This window comes from Phalangium opilio, unplaced genomic scaffold, assembly GCF_054372755.1.
Source record: "Phalangium opilio isolate 3A_F unplaced genomic scaffold, DU_Popi_V2 ptg000024l_1, whole genome shotgun sequence".
Lineage (NCBI taxonomy): Eukaryota > Metazoa > Arthropoda > Arachnida > Opiliones > Phalangiidae > Phalangium > Phalangium opilio.
The window spans coordinates 9,048,359-9,073,785 of record NW_028324155.1 but is presented as its reverse complement, the minus strand read 5'-3'; the positions used below and the strand labels follow the sequence as shown (position 1 = coordinate 9,073,785).

Below are 25,427 nucleotides of genomic sequence, written 5' to 3'. Positions count from 1 at the left end.
GTACAAGTAGAAGAAAAAAAAGCGCAAAAAAAATACCTTAGCAAATTCTGGTCAGTTCATTGGTCTCTCTTATAGATTTAAACTTATGATAAACTCTTGATTTATATTTATTTCATCCTTAGTCACCGTCTTTTAAAGGAAAACTTTATCATTCCAAGTTAACTTTTCTTTACGACTTGTAAGCTAAATTTGTAAAGGGGAACATCTCAGTGGCGGGGTAGTTTTCCTTTAGAATAGCAGCCCATTTGCTTGGAAGGTATGTACAGTACAAACTGTACAATCTTCGTAGGAATAAGTAAATATGGTTTCTTTTCGTATATGTCGGTAAATTGTTTAGAAATTTTAAAAACAAAAAGAAAATAGCTGCGGAAAAAATATGTTTAAAGATGAAGTGAGAGAGAGGGAGAGGTTTTGTTTGAGAGAGAGAGCGAGGTGAAAACGTTCTGAGAAATTCCGAACTACTTCTATGCCTGCCTATCTGTTTACAAGTTATTAATTTAGAAGATTTCAAAGCAAACTAAAATATTTATCCACGGTTAACAATTTATATTAATCCTAATTTATTTATTGATTTATTAATATATTAATATACGATATACTAATTAGTTTTCAATGAACAAATTGGTGACAAAAACATCTAAGTCCCTTAGAATTCAATTCCACATATTGCATTATGGGTAAAAAACTATTTCTCTCCTGTCTGTATCAAGATACAGGGGGGTTTTAATAACTCCGGATTAATATACTTTTAAATTTTAAATTTTAAATAAGTCTATGCGAAAGTACTTGGTTAAACAATAGGGAAAAAATAAGGGGAGGGGGGAGATATTCCACCTAAGCCCTTCTTAAAATTGCGCGTTCCTTTATTTTATTTTTTATTTGAAACGTGACGTACTAACATTTTTCGTCCGAAGCTCCTAAAGGTTTTTTCAAAAGAAAAAAAAATTCCGAGCAAGGTCAGAAGAATCTCTACGTAAATTTATTAAACGTTTCCTCAGTTTGTCTACACAACTAAAATTTCTTTCGTGGTGTGTTTAGTAGCCTAAGAGACGAATCGAACCACGCCCCTAACGCACGTGGGAGGAGATAACTCGGTGCTGTAAATGTTATATTAATTAACTAACTTAATTATAATAATCTTCCGGAACGCCTTGCGGTTTTAAATTTCTTAAAAGGCTTGAAGGTTTAATTTTATAGCGTTTGAGTGGCTTAGAAACTAGTAAAATGAAACTCATATAGAAAAAGTCTATTTTTAAATGTTTGTTTACAAATTAGGCCTAAAAATATCCAAACAACAAACCATTAAAAGAAGAAAAATAAAATTATTTTTGGTTGCGTGTTAGTTTGTGTTTATTATTTTTATTTTCTCTCAAATAAAAAAAAACAACACTCGCTTTCAAGAGTTTTAGTTAAGTTCAATAACTATTCCCCTAACTAAACTCCTAAATCTGTCTAGTAAATTCACCCGGGGCCAAAAAGAAAATAAGAAATTGGTTTGGCAAAGAGCCGTGAAACGAAAAACCGTCTCAAATTAAAAACTTTTCTTTCGCACACATACACTATTATTATTAAAGAAATTGCGTTCAAAATCTTCCTCCATAGGGCGGTGAAATATATATGTATGTATATAAATTCGCTTCTAAATGCCCGCCAGCAAATATTTCGTACTAGGGGAATATTTTGTTGTTATTTTCGTGCATTTTGTATACAGAAATATTACTCTATACGCCTTAATGCTAAAAGAACCGGGTGTGTTTACACCAGCACCTAAGAGGGGATGGTTGAAGTCGATATTTTGAAGTAGATAATGATAACAATCCAGGTAAAATGTAATAGTTAAATTTATATTTACTAAATTTACTTCAAATTACTAACTTCTAGGATATTTTTTAGTAGTGGCGCGCGCTGCAAATCTATACGAAATAATTCAAGCTCACGCGCTACTTTGCTCCAATCGGAATATGCATTAAGGTGGAAGTTATATCTAATAGTTTACTGTAATATTCGGACTAGCTTTATCAGCTGTGCAATCATAGACAAAGTTTCCTCATCCCCCTACTAAATCTCTCTCTCTCTCTCTCTTTCTTATTTTGGGCTGGAATGCATCCAACTATTACCTGTTGCTACCTGCCTGGCCCTGGCGTTCCCCTGACCATGTTTCTATCCCCCCGTCAAGGTCATTTGGAGGTCTTAAATGCCTTTTATGCCCGGCTACATCAGCTACAGTTATTTTTTTTACCAAAAATATAAAAAATATATAAAAAAGATACGCGTATATGTACTTTCCTCTCTGTCCCCCGCTCCCCCCAAGAGAGGGGACTCGAGGTAGAATTTAATACATGTTCGCGAAGACCCCGGTAATGAAATTAACTAATAACTTTTAGAGTCTGAGTTTGATATAAAAATGATTCAGTGTAGAAATATTCTTAGATTCAACAATTTTTTTACTTCTTCTCATTTTAAAAGTAAAATTTTTTTATGATTTATAGTTAAATAAAATTAGGAATTTATGTAATTCATTCGTGAATATTCCATAAAATATACTACGAGGTGGTAGGACCTTAAGTTAGGTCCTGGGATTTTGTTATTATTTTCTTGGGGACCTTACAAATGTTTCTCATCCAGGGTCACATGGTATTATATCATGCCCTTACGTAAAGATGGGTACTATAGGGTGTGACCAGCTTTAGTTAAGGTTAAATTAAATATTCATAAAGAATATTTTAGTAAAAAAAAACAAAAATCTAAAATGGTTTTCGATGTTATTAACAATAGAATCCCTTTTATATTTAATACTTGAGTGATTTACTTTCAAACTCTTTTAATAAGAAATTACTTTTAATAAAAAAAAAACACACACAACATAAATCTTCGACCTTGTTGGCGTCGTTATATTACGCCATTTTTTTTGAACAAAAAGAAATCCTTTGAATAAAGCCGATAACAAATAATTACAAATTAAACTTTGTTCAACAAAAGCAAGCGAGTTAATGGAATTTGATTCGCTCGCGTAGAAAGAAGCAGCAATTTCTCGCGCTTATGATGTCACTACTACCAAGAAGTGATATCTAGTTTATTAGGGAGAAGGTATAAATTCGCCACATTTATAATCTAGCTTTATATCCAGTCCAAAAGTATAGTAGGTCCGGAGTTAATCCCCGCCTCTAAAATACAACCAGCATCTCATTGGTTCTTGAAAACTCACGTCAGCACGACGCGAATGACGAAAATTACGTATTTTCCGACTGAGGAGAGGCTATGAAATAACCCGGCCTCCTTTTACGTCCCTCCCTTGTATTTTGAAAGGGGGACTGGGACTATGGCGCGCGAATACTTAGGCATTTTATACCTTCCCCCTAAGAAACTTGATATCACTTCTTGCTACTACCTTTAACAAACACTGAGCGTTAAGCCTTTGTAAGTTAAGTAAAGGCATAAGTATGAAATTGCAAATAATAAATTTATATTTAGTTAAAATTGGCAAATCAATGATTCATCGAGGTATATTCGAAATTAGTTACGGTTCCCAAGTAAAAAATGACGTGTTTCTTTCTTTTAAAACTTTTGTCATAATATAAACAATGAAACAATGGTTTAAGTTAGTTTAATATTGTTTATTTAACGCGGTCGTAGCCTAGGGTATGGAGGAATTCAAAATTGCGAGTTCCTATTAAATAAAACACCATTAACACCGTATTTCCAAATAATACCTAGATTTCACGACGTCATACCGATTTATACGTCTACAAAGTATACATACGTCTATTTAAAAAAAATAATAAAATAATTCCATAGCTAAGCAGGATGAAGAATATGTTTCAGAGATCCGCCGCGACTAATCAAGCGAATCAGACGCGTTGTGACGTAGAAGGATGCCGCTGCTGACTCTAGGCCATTAGGTTTAGCGTCAGGGCACTTGGCATTTAAAGGAAAATTTATTAATATATAAACTATAAAGTATAAAAATTCGGGATTTTGTTTTCCTTTAAAATTATATCGGTTGTCAGTGAGGTTCGCTTATATTTTGGTTAGAAAGTAGGTTTGTACACGCTGCAAAGTGATACGCGGGGAGTAGTATAGATTATTATTATTACGAAAAACGGGCCTAACAGCTGTCACAGTAATACACAGGTTTACCTTACATTATAGTTGTCACCAATTTTTAAACTGTTAAACAAATAAAGGGAATCTAAAAAAAAATTCCTTACATTTTTTTCTAATATATAAAATTTTACCAATTTTTATCTTATTCCAAAGATATATAATTATTAAATCTAACGAAATAAAATTGAAATTCAACAACTATAAAGGCGGTTAGTCAATCAAATAACGTATTTATTATACTCGAGTCTGTAATGATACCAATGTTATTTAATACTAAAACAATAGTGGCGTCGAAAAAGTCGTAAAAACGTCTTAAGAAAATCAGTAGCAGCCGAGATAACAATTCGGAAACTGCCATCTCAAAGATTATTTCATAGTTCGGCAAACATTGTAAAATTTATGTATTTTCATTTTTAATCTAATATAAATATTTATGCTAAAATACGCTTATCAGAGAAAATTACGTTCCACGCGTTGTTGTTAGAAGCGAAAGATGACTTTTAAAAAGGTCAAAAGTCAATAAGATAAACACGAGGAAACGTTTGTCGAATTATCACTTTTGGAAAAGCAAGGAGTAAAGTCGAGATTAAGACTCGGCGCTCGACAAATAACGAATATATATGATATTTTAAAATATATATACTATTAAATTATAATTTAAAAATTAAAAGGGTTCGAATCTTGGATGGATGAAACAAAGAAAGAAAGCGGATCTACAAAACCAAATCGGGGATTTTACAAAATGAGGGGTGGGGGAGGAATTGCGGTGGGGGGGGGGTAAAAAGGGGGAAAGTGCTCCGAATGATTTATATAGGGATTAGAATTGGGGGGCGGAGTTTCTAGGGCCATACTTTTCCGTGTTGTTGCATGGAGCGAACAAGCAACGCCAAGGATGCGGAGAAGTTGGAAAACTGCGCCAGAGAGAGGGAATAATATAACCATTTCGTTTTCGGATTCAGAAGGGAGTAGTTTAGAGTTTAGTATAGTAGAGTTACAAACGATCCCCCGTTATCCGGAGGAGACGGCCGCCCCGGTAGCAGCGGGTTTTATAATTGAGATCAATTAAGTTTTTCTTTCTTTTCGCGCCTCTCATCTTTACCTTTTTCGCTCTTGAGCTTCTTTAAGAAGAAGAAAAAGTGAAATTATTTTTTTTCTTCCTTTGGTTTAATGAAAGTCAAAGTTCAACAACGCATTGGGGAATATTACGAATAATGAACTTGTTAATGAATTGTCATAAAATTTATGGATGGTGTGATTAAATGATTAATATGGAGGAAATTAATAATACGAAAATGGAGTGTGTTTCAATTTCGTTCGTGCCATCAAATGGTGAGTTTAATTTATAATTAGTTTCTTAATATTTTTTACCGTGGAAAAATTAACTTCGAAATGTTAGAACGCTCTAAATCCTTTGAAGGGGTGATAGCCCAAATTTTCCACTATTCAACGATACTAAAACCTAGCTCAGGGTAGCAATAAGGATTTTGGAGTTCAACTTTGGGAGGTCATAACTCTAGCGCAAATACACTTAGAGTAAAATCCTTTGATGATACTATAGTCCCAGCTATCCTCTATCAAACAATGCCAAAAATTTGATCGTACATCAATTAGATCGTGAGATAATTAACTTTGAACCCAATGACATTTGCGTGGAATCTTCCTAATAGAACCTAAAATTACCCAACTTAAAAAAAAACATTTCTCCAAGTCATTAAAAGATACACTTCAAGACAATATACCCCAGATTGTCCTTTAACCAATGATACTAAATCCATCGTACTATTTATGACTATAGGGTCGAGAAAAGCGCGCGGTAGATGACCTAATACCTAATAATTTAACCCAGTGCGGGTTTGACCTATTAAAAATATTATAACGTCCCGGGGAAAATTATATAGGATTTGATCCCGTTATCCCAGAAACTCCACCCACGCTTTTTTGTCGTCGTCGTAGTCGGCGTCCTTGTTGTCTGTTTTAGTCGCGCCTACTACATGGAAGTTACCAGAGCTGGAAAAAACACCTGCTTCCGGCGGCAGCAGTTTTTGCCTGACTCTTACTTAAACCCAATAGAGCCTTATACATAGGCCAAGGCTTAACAGGACTCTGGGGGCACGGGGAGATTTTAGGATATGCATGCCATATGGGCTAAAAAGGGGCCCCCTATTCCCTTCTCTACGATTATAAATACCCTCGTTATACTAAACTGGAAGCTACTACGCATCCAAAATAGAAAGATGTCCATCCATTTGCCAAAAATGAATTGAAAATACTATGGAAATTGCAGGCCTAATATCTAAAATGTAGCGTTTAACTTCAAATGAATGGACTTCTAAAATTAGTTCGCCTAAGTCCGACGAATAAATACCCTCGTTACGCCAAACTGGAAGCTACTACGCATCCAAAATAGAAAGATGTCCATCCATTTGCAAAAATGAGTTGAAAATACTATGGAAATTGCAGGCCTAATATCAAAAATGTAGCGTTTAACTTCAAATGAATTTCCTTCTAAAATTAGTTCGCCTAAGTCCGTCGAGAAATTAATAGGATATGGTAGTCTCGAAATATTAAGGCGAGTATCCGACACCTCGGAATCAAGTTCAACACTTTCTCTCTCTTTGAAAACGTTTGGTGAAGTCTGGGGGAAAATAAGAATGATGTGAGAAATGGGATGGAAATTTGGTTCTTTTCTTTCAGTACGCGTTGGCGCATGGAATTAATGTAATCATATAAGAATAAACTTCTAAAGATTATGTTGCTCTCCTACAACCAGCCGCCGCAAACGCGCTTTGGCATAATTTAGGCGCTTTTCTCAACACCCCCGTGTTAAGTAACCCACCCAAACTTCCCGTCTTCTAGCTAGCTGCGCTCCTCCGTACAAAGTTAAACAATAACCCGAGCAAGCTGCCTGCAGAATTTAGAGCCGGAGCACGTATTTGCCACATTTTTAAACCCTTGGAGTAAATTTCATGAACAGCGAAATTTCAAACCCATAAGGACTGACTGACTTGGTTAAACGCTATTTCAGCGAGAGAAAATCTAATTTGAATATTATTATATTATTATAGTCTTTGGAGGGGAATGAACATTTGTGGTTGTCCAAGCCTCTTAAGATGTATTTATAATTTTTTTCTATTGTATATAAATGCGCGAGCGTTATGTATAATTCCGTGGGTGTCACCGCCTATTTAATGTTGGACATTCCCTTTAAATTAATTTCGCCCAAAATTGAAGAAAATAAAAAAGGCGCGCTTCGGCCGGGTGACCAGGGCGTAAACGTAATAATAATACTCTATCTTAAAAGAAATTCGCAACATAAAATTAATGTTTAAAAAGGTTCCAGAGAGAGTGAGATTGTAATCTGTTACAGGTCGTAAAAGAATTTGATCTAATTGAGATTAAATTAAATTTAAATTTGGGACAATCACGACACGACATGAAAATGAAAAAATACTTTTTCTCTTTTATCCTAAATTTTATATCATTTAGGGTAAGATACCGTGTCAGTTGACAGCGATATTAAAGGCAGGGATACCTATCCGTAACTAAGAAATGAATTCCCGAGTTACGTGGTACAAAGGGAAAGTTTCCCCCTTAATTCCGGAGTTATTTGATATTAATATAATAAGAAAGAATGTATTTGATTTTATAGAGAATATTAAAGTATATTTGTGAATTTTCACCGGAAAAAATTTATTGCGAATTTATTTAATTTTACGAAGAATATTAAACCTAATTTGTTTAGTTGCCTGAATTCCTCGTAGCCCTTTTTGAAAACAGCAAACACGATTAGCATATTTACGCGAGAAATGTATGTTCTGGTTTCAATTAAGAGTATGGATGACGTCATTCTAAGCTACACGTCGCGTCGACTCTCGTAATTCGCGTCTAGAGCTTTTAAAGTATTATCAAACTCATTTTGAATCGACGAAGAAAGAATTTGACTTTTTTGGAACAATAAGGGGCCTTTCATAAATTTGCGGTTACAAAAATACTATTACGCAAGCCCTTCTAAGAGCTTCCTTCCGTCAAACAGCGAGAGAGAAGAAAAATAGAGAGCGCCTGGTTTTCATCTTAGTCATTTCTTATTAAGTTTTTTATATTTGACCCTACGCAATCTTTGACGCCTCTGAAGTCGCTACACTCGGTTCGGTGATTGAAGAGCGTTAGGCTCCCCTATCCCAAAATACCTCGCGATAGTCCTTTGACATAACGAAAATACATAACAAACATGGAATGGACTTATTTAGTGACTTCAATTTTACCGACTTCTAATATTATTAATTTTTTTATAAAAATATTTTATACTTCAATTTATGGCGTTAATTATGTAATTAAATTATCTTAATTTAGTTTAAAAATATTAAATAAATACGACGAAATAATGTTGATAACACGCATCATCTAAATTCTGATTAATTTTATATCATATTCTTCATTTTAATCGTGATTAAAGTAGATTTAAATTGGCATTAGCCTGACTCGTGTTTGGTACTGTATCGAGAATGGCCGTGTAACACGCGTAACCTTTTACTGGCACGCATCCCCATAACCAAAAATGAACCAAATTGCATCACTTACCCTGGACGATTGTATCCAAAATCCAAATTCCTTCCTTCGAGAAACGTCAAGTTCACACATGATCGTAAATTCAATTCTTCGTTAACTTAATTAAGAAAATAAAAAGCGAAAATTAGTTTTAATTAAATCACAATCCCGGCAATGATAATTCCGACGTCCGTAAAAAATCGCCACCAAGAAATAAATCGGGGAAGAAAGGGGGAAATCACCTAATAGTAGCAACCATTAATTCCAACAGGCGCCAAAATTAGGCGGGAAAACTCCACGTGGAGTTTCGTCATAAATAAAATTCGAGAAATTCAATACAACCCTGTAGTAGAAATATTATATTCACGTGGTATTTTTAATTCTATTTAGGATTAAATTATGGAAATTTTTTCCAAACCACGAGTAACATAGTAGGTCAAATAATAAGGCCTAAATTCCTATAATTTTCCAACTGTACGTGACTGTTCATTATTAAACGGTATTAATTACTCTAAACGCATTGTCCTCCAAACTATTTTATAAACACTGACAAGCGCCTATATATTCCGAATTCCAAACAAATCTTTTTTGTTTTTCGCTTCAATAGAAAACAAACGGATGTTTGAAATTTACAAAGAATTACAATTACAAATTAATTTGTGAAACAAAACTCTATCAGGGACAGAATATAAAAAAAAAACAGCCACTACATTTCAGAGTTACAATCTTGAAAGAGGCGACTAATAACGATAAAAACAATACAATATTACGTCCCTTCCGAGACTGCGTGCAATAAAGTAATACTAGACTTATTAAGTAATATCATATTTCCACGGAATGAGACTCGTCGCGTAATTTGCCTAAATTACCTTGGAATGTGTCAAAACTCGTTCGGATTCCCTATACGCGGTTAAATACGTCTAGATGTAAGAGAGCGTCTTAATGGTCATCGTTTAAACCCGTTTAATTACGAGTTTGATCACGTGATAACACGCGCCGTCAATTTTAAAAATACTTTCCGGGCAGCGAGCATCTCGAGAAAAGCGGTTAAAATAATAATTGACCATTTGGTGTCAAGAGCGAGACGAAAATTTTAAAAACATTTATATATATATATATACAGGGTGTTTGTGAAAAGTCCATCAATAATGCAAGGGCGTATTTATTGGGCCATTTTGAGTCGAAAATGTTCTATGACATTTAGCCGTCCGAGCCACGGTTTTCGAGTTATGATTTGAATATTTTAGGGATGACCCCTTCATTAAATTAGCGCTGTCTTTCAATTTCTAAATTAAATTTAAGGGGTCATCCGTAAATTACTCCAATCATAACTTGAAAACAGTGGCCCGGACGGAAAAATGTCATAGAACATTTTCGACTCAAAATGGCCCAATAAATACGCCCTTTCATTATTGATGGACCTTTCACAAACACCCTGTATATATATATATATATATATATATATATATATATATATATATATATATAAAGTCAGGGTGAATGAATTCCAAACGATTTTTAGTATTTAGTCGCGTGCGATGAAAATTGTGTGGATTTTGATTATTATTATTATTATATCGTAATCTTTAATAATTGTTTTTTCAACAATGTCTAATTAACAATCCATCCATTGTTACGGACTTAAATAGGGAAGTCAGTTAATATGCCTATAGTAATAAATTAAATTTAATTGAATAAAGAGGCACCCATTCTATTACGCGGGTTAATTGTTTGGGAATTTATGTTTGATTCTTTAAATTATCTTTTATATTCTTGATATATTAATTGGGGAAAGGTTTTGGGTCGATTTCAACCGCAATTTGATGTACTAGGTTCAAGACAAAGGCAGCAATATCATATCATGTTGGTGGTCTAGACAAAGGCAACAATATCATATCATGTTGGTGGTCTAGACAAAGGCAACAATATCATATCACGTTGGTGGTCTAGACAAAGGAAACAATATCATATCATGTTGGTGGTCTAGACAAAGGAAACAATATCATATCATGTTGGTGGTCTAGACAAAGGCAACAATATCATATCATGTTGGTGATCTAGACAAAGGCAACAATATCATATCATGTTGGTGATCTAGACAAAGGCAACAATATCATATCATGTTGGTGATCTAGACAAAGGCAACAATATCATATCATGTTGGTGATCTAGACAAAGGCAACAATATCATATCATGTTGGTGATCTAGACAAAGGCAACAATATCATATCATGTTGGTGATCTAGACAAAGGCAACAATATCATATTGATACCCTAAGAGTACAAACACTGCAATATCATGTTGATACTCTAGTCAAAGACTGCAATATCATGTTGATACTCTAGTCAAAGACTGCAATATCATGTTGATACTCTAGTCAAAGACTGCAATATCATGTTGATACTCTAGTCAAAGACTGCAATATCATGTTGATACTCTAGACTTAGGACCACGACATCTACACCATCCTCTAGTCTTAGGTATACTCAACAAATACAGTTACAAAAATACTGTAGCAAGGCTAAAATTTGAAATTATAATTAAGTTAATTAAGGAAGGCCTAATAATACGAGCGGCATAAATTACAATCCCCCAGAAAATGACTTAAATGGAAGCCACCCTTATTCCTATTTCTTCTCCCGCAAAAAACCCCTGACTGAAAATAGTCATCATTTGCGTCGACGACAATTAAAACGTGTTTTGCTCAAGACTATTGCACTCTCTGCCATCCGCGTTTCTCTCTCTCTCTAGTCTTATTTCATCCATGAAGGACTTGTGTAAAAAAACGTTTTTTTTCTTATGGCTCATTAAGAGTGAAACTCAAGACACGTACCTACCAAGTTAGAATTATATTACACTACCCCTAAGAACAGTAGAAATAAAAAAAAAAAATTATTTCCATTAATTATTTGGGAGATGGTCCTTCTCCATTACATAAGCCTGCAAATGAATCTAAACTCTATTTATGAATTATGACCATTATCGCATGAGTATTTTATGGAAATGCCAGTTTTGAATTGATGGACAAGAAGATTCCGGTCCTTATATTTCCATGACTTCCAGACCAATTTTGGTCTGATTTCAACAAATTCCTCGAGATTTTACCCTAAATTTTATTTCTAGTGACAAAATTCGTATCTTACGTTTGATTCATTTGTAGTTAATCCGATGTTTACTTTAAAAAATATTCATGGAGGAAATGAACTTAACTCGTGGAATACAGTACGTATTACTACATGGGAACATTGAATCCAGTGCAGGAATATCTGGTTTTTTTTTAAAAAAAGCGCGTCTTGTTGCCTCGAGACAGGCTTCTTTGAGAAGAGGGGATTTCAATAGACAGTTTAGGCAAAATTATTCTACGCTAGTTGCCATTTAGGAGACCTCTTATACCGCACCAGAATTAAATGAAAAATAATTTTCCCGCAACCCGCTAGGGTGCGTCTCCGCCGGGACGTTGGGATGTGGCGTATAGAGTCGGCAAGGAGTCAGACTTCAGTAGTAAGTTAGTTCTTCCGTGGTGACGACCATACGATCCACCACCGGTATAATAGATAAGTAACTATAGAACTAAATAAACTTGGCACACGGTACTCGTGTGGTGAATTTCCTGACAATATCGTAATGCCTTCGGAAGTGACTATTTAATTCTGTTTCCAAATGGGAAATATTTATAAATATGTGTCACCTTTTGTGAAATACATCACGTTATTTCAACGTTGTTTTCCACGCGTATGTTTTTGAAACTACTTCGGACTTAAATTTGAATTCAAATGTTCACGTAAGTTATAATTATATACGTTTCTCGCGGATCGGTTAACCTTTAACCTTTGTAAGTTTCAAACCAGACTAAGTAAGGAAGGAATTTCAAATCACCCTTGTACTTTACGATTCGAGTATTATTATTATTATTCATTTTTGATAAAATTTGACGACATGACAAGATTAAAAAAATATTCTCCAATTTCGCACCTTGAGTAATCAGCCAATAAAAAAATGATTCAGACTAGCTGACGTCACCTTGATAAAATATATTAATTTAAACACGCGAAAAAATAATAATAATAATAACATAGCAAGGTCGTCTATAAGATAAGCAGAGAAAGACATAAATATTTATGAGTTTGACTGTTGAATATTGAGCAATTATTCCGGTTTTGTTCTTATAGAGATTGAATTGTCGAAATTATTAAACTAGAACTTGATTGGTTCGAAAACAACGTCATAGATACGGGGTTGCTTGCTACAAAAGTTCAGATTCAAATTCCTAACTCAGGGTTCATACAAAATCTGAAAAATCAATTTCCCTGATATTTCCAGGTTTTATTTCATAGGTTTTTCCTGATATTTCCAGGTGTAAGAGCCCCTAATTTCATAGAGTATGCTAATAACACTACAAACATTGCCTTGAGAGGACTCAGAGCCTCAGAGGGAACGCGAGTACCGCTGGAGCCATCTCTATAGCTGGAAATCATTATTATTAAATTATACGAAAATTATTTTTTCTTTCGGCTACCTCGATCGAAAATAAACTGGATTGGGCGAAAAGTACACTATCCTCGTAAATTTCCCTGATTTCCCTGACATTTACTATTTATTTGAAATTTCCCTGACATTTACTATTTATTTGAAATTTCCCTGATTTTTCCCTGACGTTTGACGCAAAAATCTATTTCCCTGATATTTCCCGGTTTTCCAGGTTTGTATGAACCCTGTAACTGATTTTTCTTAATTATTTCCCTAATTATTTTTAGACCAAAAGCTAAACTTTGTCAATGTCAATAGTATATTTGTTATTAAAAAATTAACTCTTAATTTTTAAAACATATATACTTATTGTAACGTTGCCATTTATGTAAACCCAAGAAATTTAACTCTCACGAATTAAACTGACACTAAAATAATAATACCCATCGTTTTACTTTCCCTTTAAAACAATCTTAATTTAAAACAGAAGCGGTAAGGCGCCAGTCAAACTTCTTTTGGATTAAAAAAAATCAAGAAAAAAAAAATCTTACAAAATATGTCGCGTTTCTTCCTTAATTAGTTCGACTAAATTTGACTAGAATTCTTTGTCCATTTTTTTTCTTTTAGTTTGAATATAAAATTCGAGTGTTAATTGACATCCCCCTTCATCTCCCTCCTTTAACACTTGGGTGATTTACTTTTAGGGGGAGGGGCACGCATTAAAATTAAATAAGAAAAAAAACCCGAATATTATAATTTAATTTATACTTGTTGTAAACTTATAAGGATTTGGGGTTTTTCCTACAAAGTTTCCAATATGAAGAATTACAATAAAGAGTTGGTTGTAAGAAATACGGATCCGTTTTTAATCTATATTAGTTTTAATTTCATGGATAAAATTATGTCTGGAAAAGAAAGGGAATTTTTCTTCGCATACATTTACGCTAATTTAGGGTTTTATATATAAAACAAATTGCCGAATCTAGGGCGCATAAATTTGAGAAAACGATTGCGAAACATCACGTGACCAATTAACGCCATACTTTAACCCCAGAAATATTAATTACTAAGTTGAATATTTAAAAACTTACAGACTGTAATAATTATATCTTAAAATTCCGCGTCTGTCTGCGGTATTTAAAAACGAACTAAAAATTCCGCTAAACGAAGCTAACATTCTTTAGGAGTCAATGAAGTTATTAATTTGGGCGTTTGTATGCAAATTAGGTAGGCTACCCTGAAGGAACAAAAATATATATTTCAACCACCCACAGTAGTAAAAGCAAACCTTATACTTACAAGGTAGTAATTTAGGTAAATTTTTAACAGTGGGTTTTCATTGCATTCTTTCTTAAAAAAAAAAGAACGCTAAACATTTCTTTAAGTTTAAAATATCATATTTAACCTTTTCCAAAAGATCTAGAACGTTTTAAAGTGCCACTAAAATGAAAAATATACAAGGGCGTGTTTTGCATTTTAAAAATTGTCGTAATCTTATTTTTAACTTATCTAAGAGATTTTTAACAGATTTCCGATTCCATTATGGTATCATTATTATATATGCCTTAAAGGCCGACTTCCAGCGAAATGGGTTCTAGCGAACTGAAAACCGAGCATCGAGACTAACAATGAAGCGACCGTGCCGATTTTCGAATCCCCGCTGGGTCAAAAGTTGGAAGGGTTCTAGCTAACTGAAAGCCGTGCTATATGTGGTTCTAGCGAACTGAAGATGAACAATAAAAATCCTTTTAAATTTATTTCCTCTAGAATTTTTGCTTTCCCCTGAAGGAAATTCTCTATTGCGTATCTTCAGTTCGCTAGAACCACATATAGCACGGTTTTCAGTTAGCTAGAAGCCTTCAAACTTTTGCCCCAGCGGGGCTTCGAAAATCGGCACGGTCGCTCCATTGTTAGTCTCGATGCTCGGTTTTCAGTTCGCTAGAACTCTTTTCGATGGAAGTCGGCCTTTAAAGGGCACGGTAGACCACAAATGTTGATCACATATGGCACTGGATGTACAATTCATACAGAATAGGAAGGGTAATAATTTGGGACACCTAGCCCCGGTATTTTGGGACCTCCTGCATGACGTCATACATCAAAGGGACTCGAATTTTATTTACGTTATTTATTTAAAATCAAAGTTATTTAAAAGTTCTACGCGTATATTTCATTCATAGAATTAAACTTCTATATTTGGTTTGGTAATTAATAATTTCTACTTGAATTACTTCATTGTTTTTAGCATTTCACGCGTAAGAATAGAAATTGAAATGAATAACAATATATGTATAGACACGTAAAGAAATATATTGTTTTAGTCACGTTTTAAACGCTCAATTTGTACGGTACATTTATCAAGCTATTTATAGAAAAATTTACCATACTAATTGCTAAATTGAAATATACGATAAAATAAAAATTGTATCGTTTGAGTGGCTTAGTTATTCCACTAAAACTCAATTGAAAAAGGCCATTTTTAATGGGAATTTTGGGTTAAATCGAGACGCTCGTATACTCGAATGCCATTTAAGATTCTTATCGGTTGTTTTGTTAACTTTACCAATTTGTTTTTAGTAATAACATTAATACTATGTCAACAAATCATTGTTTACGCAACACTTTCAGCTAAAAATATCTTTGGAAAACAAAATAATTAAACTTGTGGGTAATTTCGAGTTGAAAACTTTAGTCACCTTTAAGCGTGTTGCGTAGATTGGTTGAATGCATGGTATCGTACTCGAAGCTTTAATTAGGGGAAAAAATAGAAGTATAGACAAAATAAAGTTAGCCCGGGGCTATACGCGTCTGGCGTATGAAACTTGTAGAAAGAGAGAGGGAGGGAGGGACGTTGAAAAGTAATAGAGGAGATGGTTAAAGAACCAAGGGTCAAGCGTGATACCTCCTATTGAGACTCTGTCAGAACTATGGTTGTATAAGAGATATGGGGAAATCCTTTGACTGTGTTACATAGCCCTATTTTTCACCTTTCCAAGGATACGTAATACTTAATTGAACTTACAAAAATCAGGGCCCGAGTAATTAAACGAAACGTAGTTATTCATTTCCATGCACCACAAACATCTCATCTCTGATTCTCTCCCCAAAGTCTAAAATATGAAGTATGCATGTATGGATGGACGAGACGAGGGGCTAGTCGCTTCTTTTAAATCTTCCCATTTACCAGTACTACTAAAAGCGCGGATTACGGTTAATTCGAGAATGATTATTCCCTCGTGCGAAGGTCATCGGACTCACCGCCGCCTCATCCTTCCAGGGGCGGCCTCTACCCGTCAGATATCAAAGGTGGCAGGCATTTATACCCCCCAATATACCATACAACGGGTCCAATGATACCATCGGGTCTTGGGGTGAATTAGAAAAAGGGGGGGGGTGGAAGGCGTATAGAACTATCTGTATCAAAATTAGTCGCTTGATATGGATAGCTGGCAGCGTTGAAACATTTTTATATCAGATAATTTTTCTTTCCCCCCTCAATTTCTTTTCTAAGCATGCTGGCTCTTTGGCAAAAGATGATAATACTACAGTATCCCTTGATTATCTGTCACGAAAATCTAAATTCTTTTATAGTTCCTTTAGCTTTAGCTTTAGAGAAAACCGTATGATGTATGTAAAAGCGTGGGTGAAAAAAAAAACAATGTTAACTAGAAAACATTGTTCAGAAAAATTGTAACGAATATGTTTGAACTTGAAAATTGGGAGAAATATCAAAATCTTATAACTCAAATCTTAAAAAATCATACTTAAAATTCTTTTAAATTAAAATATAAGTCTGGAATGTGTCTGGGACAAAAATTATCATCTAGTATTAGGTAATTAAATTTAATTTTTGTAAATTAAACGCAAATGTCGCGCCGATCACTTACTAATAATACCTGTTCGATATTTAAATAAATAAATTAAAAAGAAAAATTTAGTGAGAGAGAGAGAGCAAATCGTGTTTGACTAAATCAACGAGTTTCAGAAAACTAGTTTGCATGTATGACATTAACGAAGAGCATTTTTTTACATCGAATTCTTTCGGCTACCCATAAATGGCCACTCACCCTCCAAAACTGACTTCACTTTCATCAGTGTCTTAATTTTACCATGAATATTCAACTATTTTAAATACATTAACGTCTCATTAGATTATCTTATATATTTTTGGCAAAATAAATTGTCAATATCAATATTCGGGGAGAGTTTTTAATCAATTCATAAGAAGTCGTGCCTTGGGCTCCCCGGGAGAAGTAGTACCCGTAGCTTCTAGCGGAACAACCCTTTTACTTTGAAGGATCAAATTCAGACTAGATCCGCCACACCAAATAAAAAAAAAATTATGATTAAAAATAGTCTCTAGGAGTCATCGGGTTCGATATCCGAATTAATATTAATTCCCGCAGCTCTTTAAAAATATTTTATTAATTAACATATTTCGGTAATAAATTCACGTGAAATTATAACAGTCATGGATTTAAATTTAAGATTTTTTTTTGGATTTTAAATTAAATATTTAAGTAGATAATTTAAATATTAATCTAAAAAGGAGTTCTTTAAACCCAACCAACGATTTATTCCGAATTTATAATTAGGTTCCAAAATACGAGGATTAAAATTAATTCATCTTTCCCAGAAACTATACGGTTTACCCCTGACCTTTGAACCCTATTTTACATTACTAATAATAAACTAACTCATAAGGGAGCCTCTCTTTAATATATATATATGAAAGGTGGGCAGTTCTTTAGATTGGTTAAGTCCATTAGGCATCCTAAAACCCAACCCATTTAAAAAAAATCTATAACTTAACCTGATCATTCATTCGATTTATCAAATTTTCCCGATACACCCGTCTAATTAAACCCTGTATAGAGATGGGAGAGACGGTGAATATAGATATTGGCATTCAACAGGTAATACCAGCTAGAAATAGACAAGTTCTCTACCCCAATGTATATGTCCGCGGCGCGTTTTCACGGTCCATTGGACGCCCTATCCATGGGTGAGGGAAGAAATATATTATTTTAACAGCACAAGGGGAGGCCATTCATGATGATGATGATGATAGAAATACTGAGGTTAATTTCATTCCACTAAAGGACACTCGAATGAAATTATAAAACATGTCGTGTATTTTAAGGAATATAAATTTGTACGATTTAAGCTTGTCATGATAGGGATGAGGGAACGGTGCTATGATATAATTAATTACGAGGCATTACCCTGTTTAATTTTGATTTCCTACGTAATAAAATTCATTTGGTTATTTACCAATATTACGAATTCAAGTATTACTCTCAATGAAACCTTTGTTGTAAACAATAACAAAACTAAGGCAGGTAGTTTTTGGAGTTACTTGGCGGCAATTTTAAGCAATTCGCATCTTTAAAGCCCCTATTCGAAGTTTTATTTCTTCTTTCCGACGCGATCCAAAAATATGTTAATTTAGGGATCATTTGAGGCGAAACCCGTCTTTCCATCTGCTAAACGACACCCTATCTTAAACATTCCCCAAACCCGTTTCCCATATTAAATTTGACCCCTTCCAAGACTGCTACTACGATCTCGTCGAAGGGTACTGTTTGAAAAATGCGATATATTTCGCCCATAGGTGTACGTACGCCTTAGAACTTCCAAAAACTTTACTATTTGCCGAAAATTCTTCTTATTCTCTCTATCCTAAAAATATTTGGGGAGTAATTTTGGGAGATATTCCAGACACGACGATCGGGATCCCTTAATGGAAATACTTTTTTTTTCGAGAAGGGATGAACAGACTAATAATGAACATTAAAATCGTTAAATACTTCAATGAGAATTTTCACCTTTGCTAATATTATTTTTACGTTGGAATTTAAGGTAGTTTAAAAAAGCAAATTCCGGTTGGCACGAGCCACGAAAAAAGCTGGAGGTTAAACATTCGCTTGTCGCGAAGTTAAAAACCGAGATATTTGCATATCTTACCAGTTTCGAAACTAAAAAACCACAAAATGTTATTTTCTTTACCGAACGTTTTTTCTTTCCGGGAAAATTTTTAAAACCGAGTTAAAAAATGGTTCCCTTAAGGCGCCAACTCGGTTTATTTAATTTATTAATAATCGATACGCAAATCAAGGTAAATGTACTCTAAAGTCTATCGTTTCATTTTTTTTATAGAACCTCTTTCGCCAAAAGAGGAGAATATTTTGGAAACTGAGGGTCACGGTCAAAACGAAGAGGTGGTTTGTGACGAATCTCCTTCGAACGTCACTCGCGATTTAAAATCTGACAAAGTGACGTCATCCCAGGGCGGCAACGACGAATTGACCACTAAAATACCGGAGAGACCCGTAGCCGAAGGTCAAAGTCCAGTGTCTTCCGAAAAACCGTCCTTAGTGGATGAACAAGTGGAAGGAAATCAAGACGATTTGAGTTTGGAGAAAGAAGATAATCTACAACAAAGTGTTGAAGATTTGGATTTTGACGGGGAAAGGTCAAAAGGTAAATCATTAAGGTCCCTGTCGATAAATTCCTTCAAATTTTAACACCTTCCTTATTTGTGTCTTATTAACAGAACACGGGCAGTCGGGTGATGAAATGGACATATATTTCTCGGGTCCACCATCGTATGGCGTCAACCAGCATCAAGTAACCATCGACTCGTCCTCGAAAACCTCACCCCTTCCGCCTCCACCCACTTACTCTCGAGCTCCGCCAGACGGCCACGAATTCCCGCCAAATTACAGCGAACCGGAAGCTCCTCCCCCGCCATCTTCTTTACCCCCCAAGATGCCGGTCAACGGGGACATACTGTCTATGGGCGAGAAGGCCACCTTGGTTCGAGAATCGTCTTCGACGTCTCTATCGCGTTCTTTCTCGCTGTCAAGTCCCCCCGAGTACTTAACACACCGAGATGGTGGTAAGAGTTACAAAGAGACGGTCGCCTTTCATAACCAGAAGAACCAAGTCGCTTCGGTACCGGGGAAACTCGTTAACGGTACCAACAACAGTCGATGGAACAGCGAAGAATGTTTATCCAAGAGACAATCCGTGAAAAATGGTGGTACAAGTACAACGCACGGGGGGAGGTATTCCTCGAGGAGAGAAAATGAAAAACCACCAAGTATCAGGGACAGAATCGCGCTGTTCTCGCAACCGGATGAACAAGCGGCTAAGCCAACTTCCGGTAATGTCTACCAAACTATCGCAACATCGACAAAAACGATCAATTTAAGTACACCACCAACCAGGAGCGGTTTATTAATTTCATCCACGAATAAACTGGATGAGGACACTAATGGTTACGGGAAGATAAATGGTACGGATTCGGAAAGTCTGATAAAAAGTAGTATCACCATGGATAAACCCTTAGTCCTTAAACCCAAAAATGATCCTGGTGAGGTTTTCGCTTCCAAATTTATTAAGAACCAACCGGATGTTCCGTCAGTACCACCGCCGACGTTACCAGCTCGTCGAGAAAGTAGTCCTTACATTTCAAACTATCCTCAGACCCAGTTAAGTCGGATGAGGTTTAGTTACGGGAGTGGTCAGAAATCCGATGACGTTGGTAGTCGTCGTTCGTCGTTGGGATCTTTCCCTCCACCCTATTTAGAGTCGAGACGTCAAAGCGCCACCAAGTTGAAAGGTTTAGTCATTCCCGATAAAGCCAACTTTGTCCCGACTACGGAGAACCGATTGCCGACCATAATTAGGAGTTCCACCGTCTCTTCCAACTTCTCAAATACTTTCCAAGCCAAAAGCGACTCCGTTCTAGTTGAAACTGCCAAACCATCAATGGCGGTGTCCCTAGATTCCAAATACCCCAGGGTAAGCGAGTTACAAAAGGAACATCAACCAGCCTTCAAGTCTCATTCGTTGGACTTGTCTAAAACGTCATTGTCCACACCGAGCGTAGCGGCCACTGTATCTTCCTCTTCTCTATCCTCTCTGACGGCGGTGACGTCATTGGGGACAACTTCGAACGGGACCAAACAATCGACTTTCCAATTTTCGCTCTCTCATAGCAAACCCGTGACGCCGACTTTACCAGAAAAACCAATTTTAGTTTCTCCCACGCCTCCGCCATCTTCCTATCTTGGTAATAATTCTGCCGTGGTACTTGACACTGTCGAAAAAACAATAACTAAGACATCGACGGAAGCGGCGATACCACCTCCGTTACCCGCCACCAGACCGCCAGTAATTACATCGACGGTGGCCATTGAGCCACCTATTCTTAGTACGAAGGACGCGAATCAAAATTCCATAGACAACTACGCTTACAAACAGACCAATCAGGAAAAAGCACCGCCGTTAATTAAAAGTAGCACACCACAAGTCAGTAGCACAACGACGAACAGAAGCGCGTTGGATAGATTAGATTCTTTGGTACTGACGAGTCATAAATCTAACGATGACGGGATTACCAATAAGTTGGAAAACAGGAACGACTCCGTAAATAATAATTCTACAACCAACGCGATTACAAACAAGAACGGAGGAGGAGTTGGTAGCGTTAATATCAACAACAATATCAATACCAATCTCACCAGACACCAAAATACATACGTGGAACAAGTAATTACTCGCGAGGACATAATGGTCATCGCTAGTAACGGCGGGGCGGTCACTCCCGACTTCATGTCATGCGGCTCTTCGGTCTTTTCCAATTCTTCAACTAATGATAGTCGCCTTTGGTCCATCAGACCATCGGAAAGCGACGACGATACTAATTCCGTCATAAGTCTCAGGACGGAGGACAGTCGTCAAACGGCCGATGACTCCTTGTCCGACGCGACAACGGATTCCCTGGACAGACTGAATTCCGACTTGAAACCACGAAGACTAAGTCAACAGAAAACAGTCTTACGCGCCAGAGTGGATTCCGCCGATAGTGTCAAGAATTTCAGAGCGCTGGCCGAAAGATGGGAAATGAGAGCGGGTGACAGCACCCAAGATTCATCCGCCAGATCGACTCCCAGCGGACCACCGCCAGCCGTTTCTTCTTTACCCCTAACGAGGAGGGATTCAGGGAGATCAACTTCCTCTTCCGCGGCCGATGTTAAACTTCCTCCGTCACTTTTGCCAAGAAATGGCCTAGAAACTCCGGATAAACCATCCTCACCAACGGGCAGAATTCCCAGGGAATCGAGGTCATTTTCCGTTACGAATGAGTCGTGGACGAGCTCATCTTCACCTCCGGCCAGTCTCAAAGATAAGCTTGAATCTTCGTTGATGGATAATAAAAACCACGCTCGAAAAAGCGCCACTTTGGAGCGCAGCGCGAGTACTTTTACTTTGGACCATTCCATAAATGAATCGTCATCCTTTGACGCGACAAACAACAAAGTCAACCGGGCCGTGTCGTACGCCGGCATTGGGAAGTCTTCCAGGTCTATTAGCGTTAGTGATATCAGAAGAACATTCGAATCTCAAATGAAAACCGAAAGTACAACGCCACCTAAAATATCTGAACCAGAAATTCAAGAGAGAAGCGGACACATCGCGATTAAAAGAGAAAGTCTGTCTTCGTATTCTTCACCTTCATCAACCACCGGAAGTGGTAAAGATATCAGAAATTCGTCCAATCTCTTCCCAGCTTCGACAGAAATCCATCACAAGAGGTTTTCATCGATGGATTCAACGGCTAGCGACTCAGGAGTCAGTACTCCAGCCCATTATGGCTCAACGTCGTCTTTAGCGGCGCCTTCTTCGGGGAGTCGGGAACACTTTGGTTCCGTCACGTCCTTGGCGTCCACCTCTAGCCTGATTAGTCCCCAAGAACTTCAACAATTGATCGAAGAAGCCAATCAAAGTCTGAACGAAGAGCTCTCTAGCTCCGGCGGAAGTTGCGCGGGACACGAAATATCAGTCGTTGTCTTGCATAAAGATAACTTGACCGGAAGTATTGGAATCACCTTGGCTGGTGGAGCCGATTATGAAACAAAGGAAATAACGGTATGTTCATCCTTAACCCTATTAAACTTCACCCAATATTTATTGTTTAAAACTATTCTATTTAATAGATTCACAAAATTATCGCCGGAAGTTTAGCCGATCGCGATGATAGACTGAGAAAAGGTGACCGCATACTTTCCATCAATGGTAAAAATCTTCGCGGGGTTTCCCATCGCGAAGCGTTGGAGATACTTAAAAGTCCTCGCCAAGAAGTGGTACTGGTCATTTCTCGAGAGAGAATGGTTCCAGGGTCACCCGGTTCCAACTTATCTTCCTCGATGGAATCAGTCAGACAATCCAACGAAACTTTAACCACAATTCCGTCATCCCAGACAATATCCTCTAGGACGGAAAGGGCGGTATCCTTACCGGCCCAATCCAGACTGACCTCGACTCTTACATCCGTTACTGAGACCAAGGTCATGTCTACACGAGGTAAGGCATCTTCAACCCTCAACTTAAATCGATACAATTGATACTAAAGCCAATAATATCACAGCTAATGGTACAACTGAATCAAGTCAAAGAGTATCGGTAGAGAATACCACTGGTAATGGTAACCACGTGATAATTCAATTGGTAAAGGATGGTACTGGATTGGGTTTCAGCCTTGAAGGCGGTAAAGATTCTCCATTTGGAGATAAACCACTTATAGTCAAGAGAGTTTTCAAAGGTAATTTAGTTTAATTAGTTAATTAACGATGAAGATAATTAATTTTTGGCATATATAATTAAAGGAGGCGCCGCTGATAGAGAAGGTACTCTGAAAGGTACCGACGAAATTGTATCGGTAAATCACCTTTCAGTTTCAAATATGACCAGAACGGAAGCGTGGAATTTCATGAAGAAATTACCAGATGGTCCAGTGTCAATTATTGTTAGAAAAAGTTAATTAACTTTAATTAACCGCCAAATTCGCACGCGTTTAGGTAAAACAATTGTTACGCGAATAAAAACTTTGTTTGAATGAAACGTGAATGACTATTTTTCTACGAATTTTGTGGGAAAATTTATAATGTGGCCTCAAAAAAAAAAAAAAAATTGTAGAGTGTGAAGAAATTTACATAGAGACTCTAAAAATTATAGAGGGCCCCTATTTAAAAAAAAAAAACATAAGTTGCCAAACGATTTTCTTTTCTCTTTTTTTGTGTATTTCATTAAGTATATTGTTTTAGAAAAATAAAAATAATTACTATATATATATTATATAATCCCCAAAATCAGCCGGGCTTCGGTTTTTAAAATATAGCCGATAATCTGCAATCATGATTTAATTATTATATAATTTTTCTACTTTTACTCAACATTATTAGCTAAAATTGTACTACAATATTATTTTCACTAAACTTCAGGGTGAAACCGACTAATTTTTGATATAATAAATAAATATATATTATTACTTTAAATAGAGCAAAAGGATTGAGGTTTATAACGAGAAATTGGTTTAAAAAACTATTAAGGTGTGTGACTATTAGGTTCCCCCCGCTTTCGCTGTGATACGTTTTTATAGACTGTAATTTAGCATTTATAACATTTCGTGCCTTTTTCAGCTATTATCCTAATCAAAATATAAATTCCTAAATCGTTGGTAAAGGCCAAAATTATTCTAAATCAAAAAGAAAGATAGTTCCTTCCGTTACAAACGTCAAGAACTGTCGCGTATCCCATAATTTTTGGTAAATTTTAGAAAATTCTAAATAGGTTCTTAATGTGTAGAAAAAAAAAATACTATTGCGAATTGCGATTTTTTTACGTATATATACGAGTGTTTAAACGTCGGAGATTTGTGGAGAATAAAGAAATATTTTGATGAAAATACTTTACTCACGATTTACTGTTGTTGATTTCGTTATTTTTACCGTTTTCCACTATTAATTTTCCATTTCCAATCCCGATCAAAGACCTTATTCAAAGAACCAAGGCTTACCATATTACAACTTCGTTATTATTGTTAGTTATACGTAAATACTGACGAAAAACTTTTATTTTACATTAAGTAAACGTTTATAGTCCTTATTTTACTATTTATGTTAATTTATATGAACATATTTGCAAAATAAAATGCCAACAAAACGTACCAGGAAATGTGTAGCATTGGTTCGTTGCAAAAATGCAAACTCATAGAGAAAAGTTCCCGCGTTTTTTCAAAATGCGCCGATATCATAGTACTGCCAACTTCAATCGCGTTCAATACAACAGCAACGAGAGAAAACCTTTACCAGTTGGCCTTACGTTCTAGTACGAAATGTACGATCTAGCCGGCTAGAAGCTTATAATCCGGCTTCCAGCCTTGGCTTCGTTTTCTCTCAGTATCGACCAGTGGTGGGCAAATTCGCGAATTTTTCGATCATTCGCCGAATTTCCCCCCGCT

At 36.1% G+C, this 25,427-nt stretch overlaps 1 protein-coding gene and 2 long non-coding RNA genes across 4 annotated transcripts in view; 1 reads left to right on the top strand and 2 right to left on the bottom strand.

The window, feature by feature from the left end:
- Positions 1-24,879, top strand: part of LOC149692752 (uncharacterized) — a 60,323-nt gene extending 35,444 nt beyond the window's left edge. For both annotated transcript variants that reach the window (XM_089868600.1, XM_089868599.1), the window contains 5 exons: positions 19,277-19,600; positions 19,674-23,056; positions 23,125-23,491; positions 23,556-23,729; positions 23,794-24,879. In XM_089868600.1, coding sequence (XP_089724726.1) covers positions 19,277-19,600; positions 19,674-23,056; positions 23,125-23,491; positions 23,556-23,729; positions 23,794-23,948 — 4,403 coding nt within the window. In that variant the 3' untranslated portion in view covers positions 23,949-24,879. The remainder of the gene's footprint in view (positions 1-19,276; positions 19,601-19,673; positions 23,057-23,124; positions 23,492-23,555; positions 23,730-23,793) is intronic.
- The window catches only part of LOC149692743 (uncharacterized), a 71,594-nt gene that overhangs the window by 23,266 nt on the left and 22,901 nt on the right, over positions 1-25,427 (bottom strand). The window contains exon 2 of the long non-coding RNA XR_016382863.1: positions 8,683-8,767. This is a non-coding gene — a long non-coding RNA (uncharacterized LOC149692743). The remainder of the gene's footprint in view (positions 1-8,682; positions 8,768-25,427) is intronic.
- On the bottom strand, positions 24,881-25,367 carry LOC149692751 (uncharacterized). Its single transcript, XR_016382864.1, has 2 exons — positions 25,135-25,367; positions 24,881-24,959 (listed from the first exon to the last, which is right to left on the bottom strand). It is a non-coding gene; the product is annotated as an uncharacterized LOC149692751 (long non-coding RNA).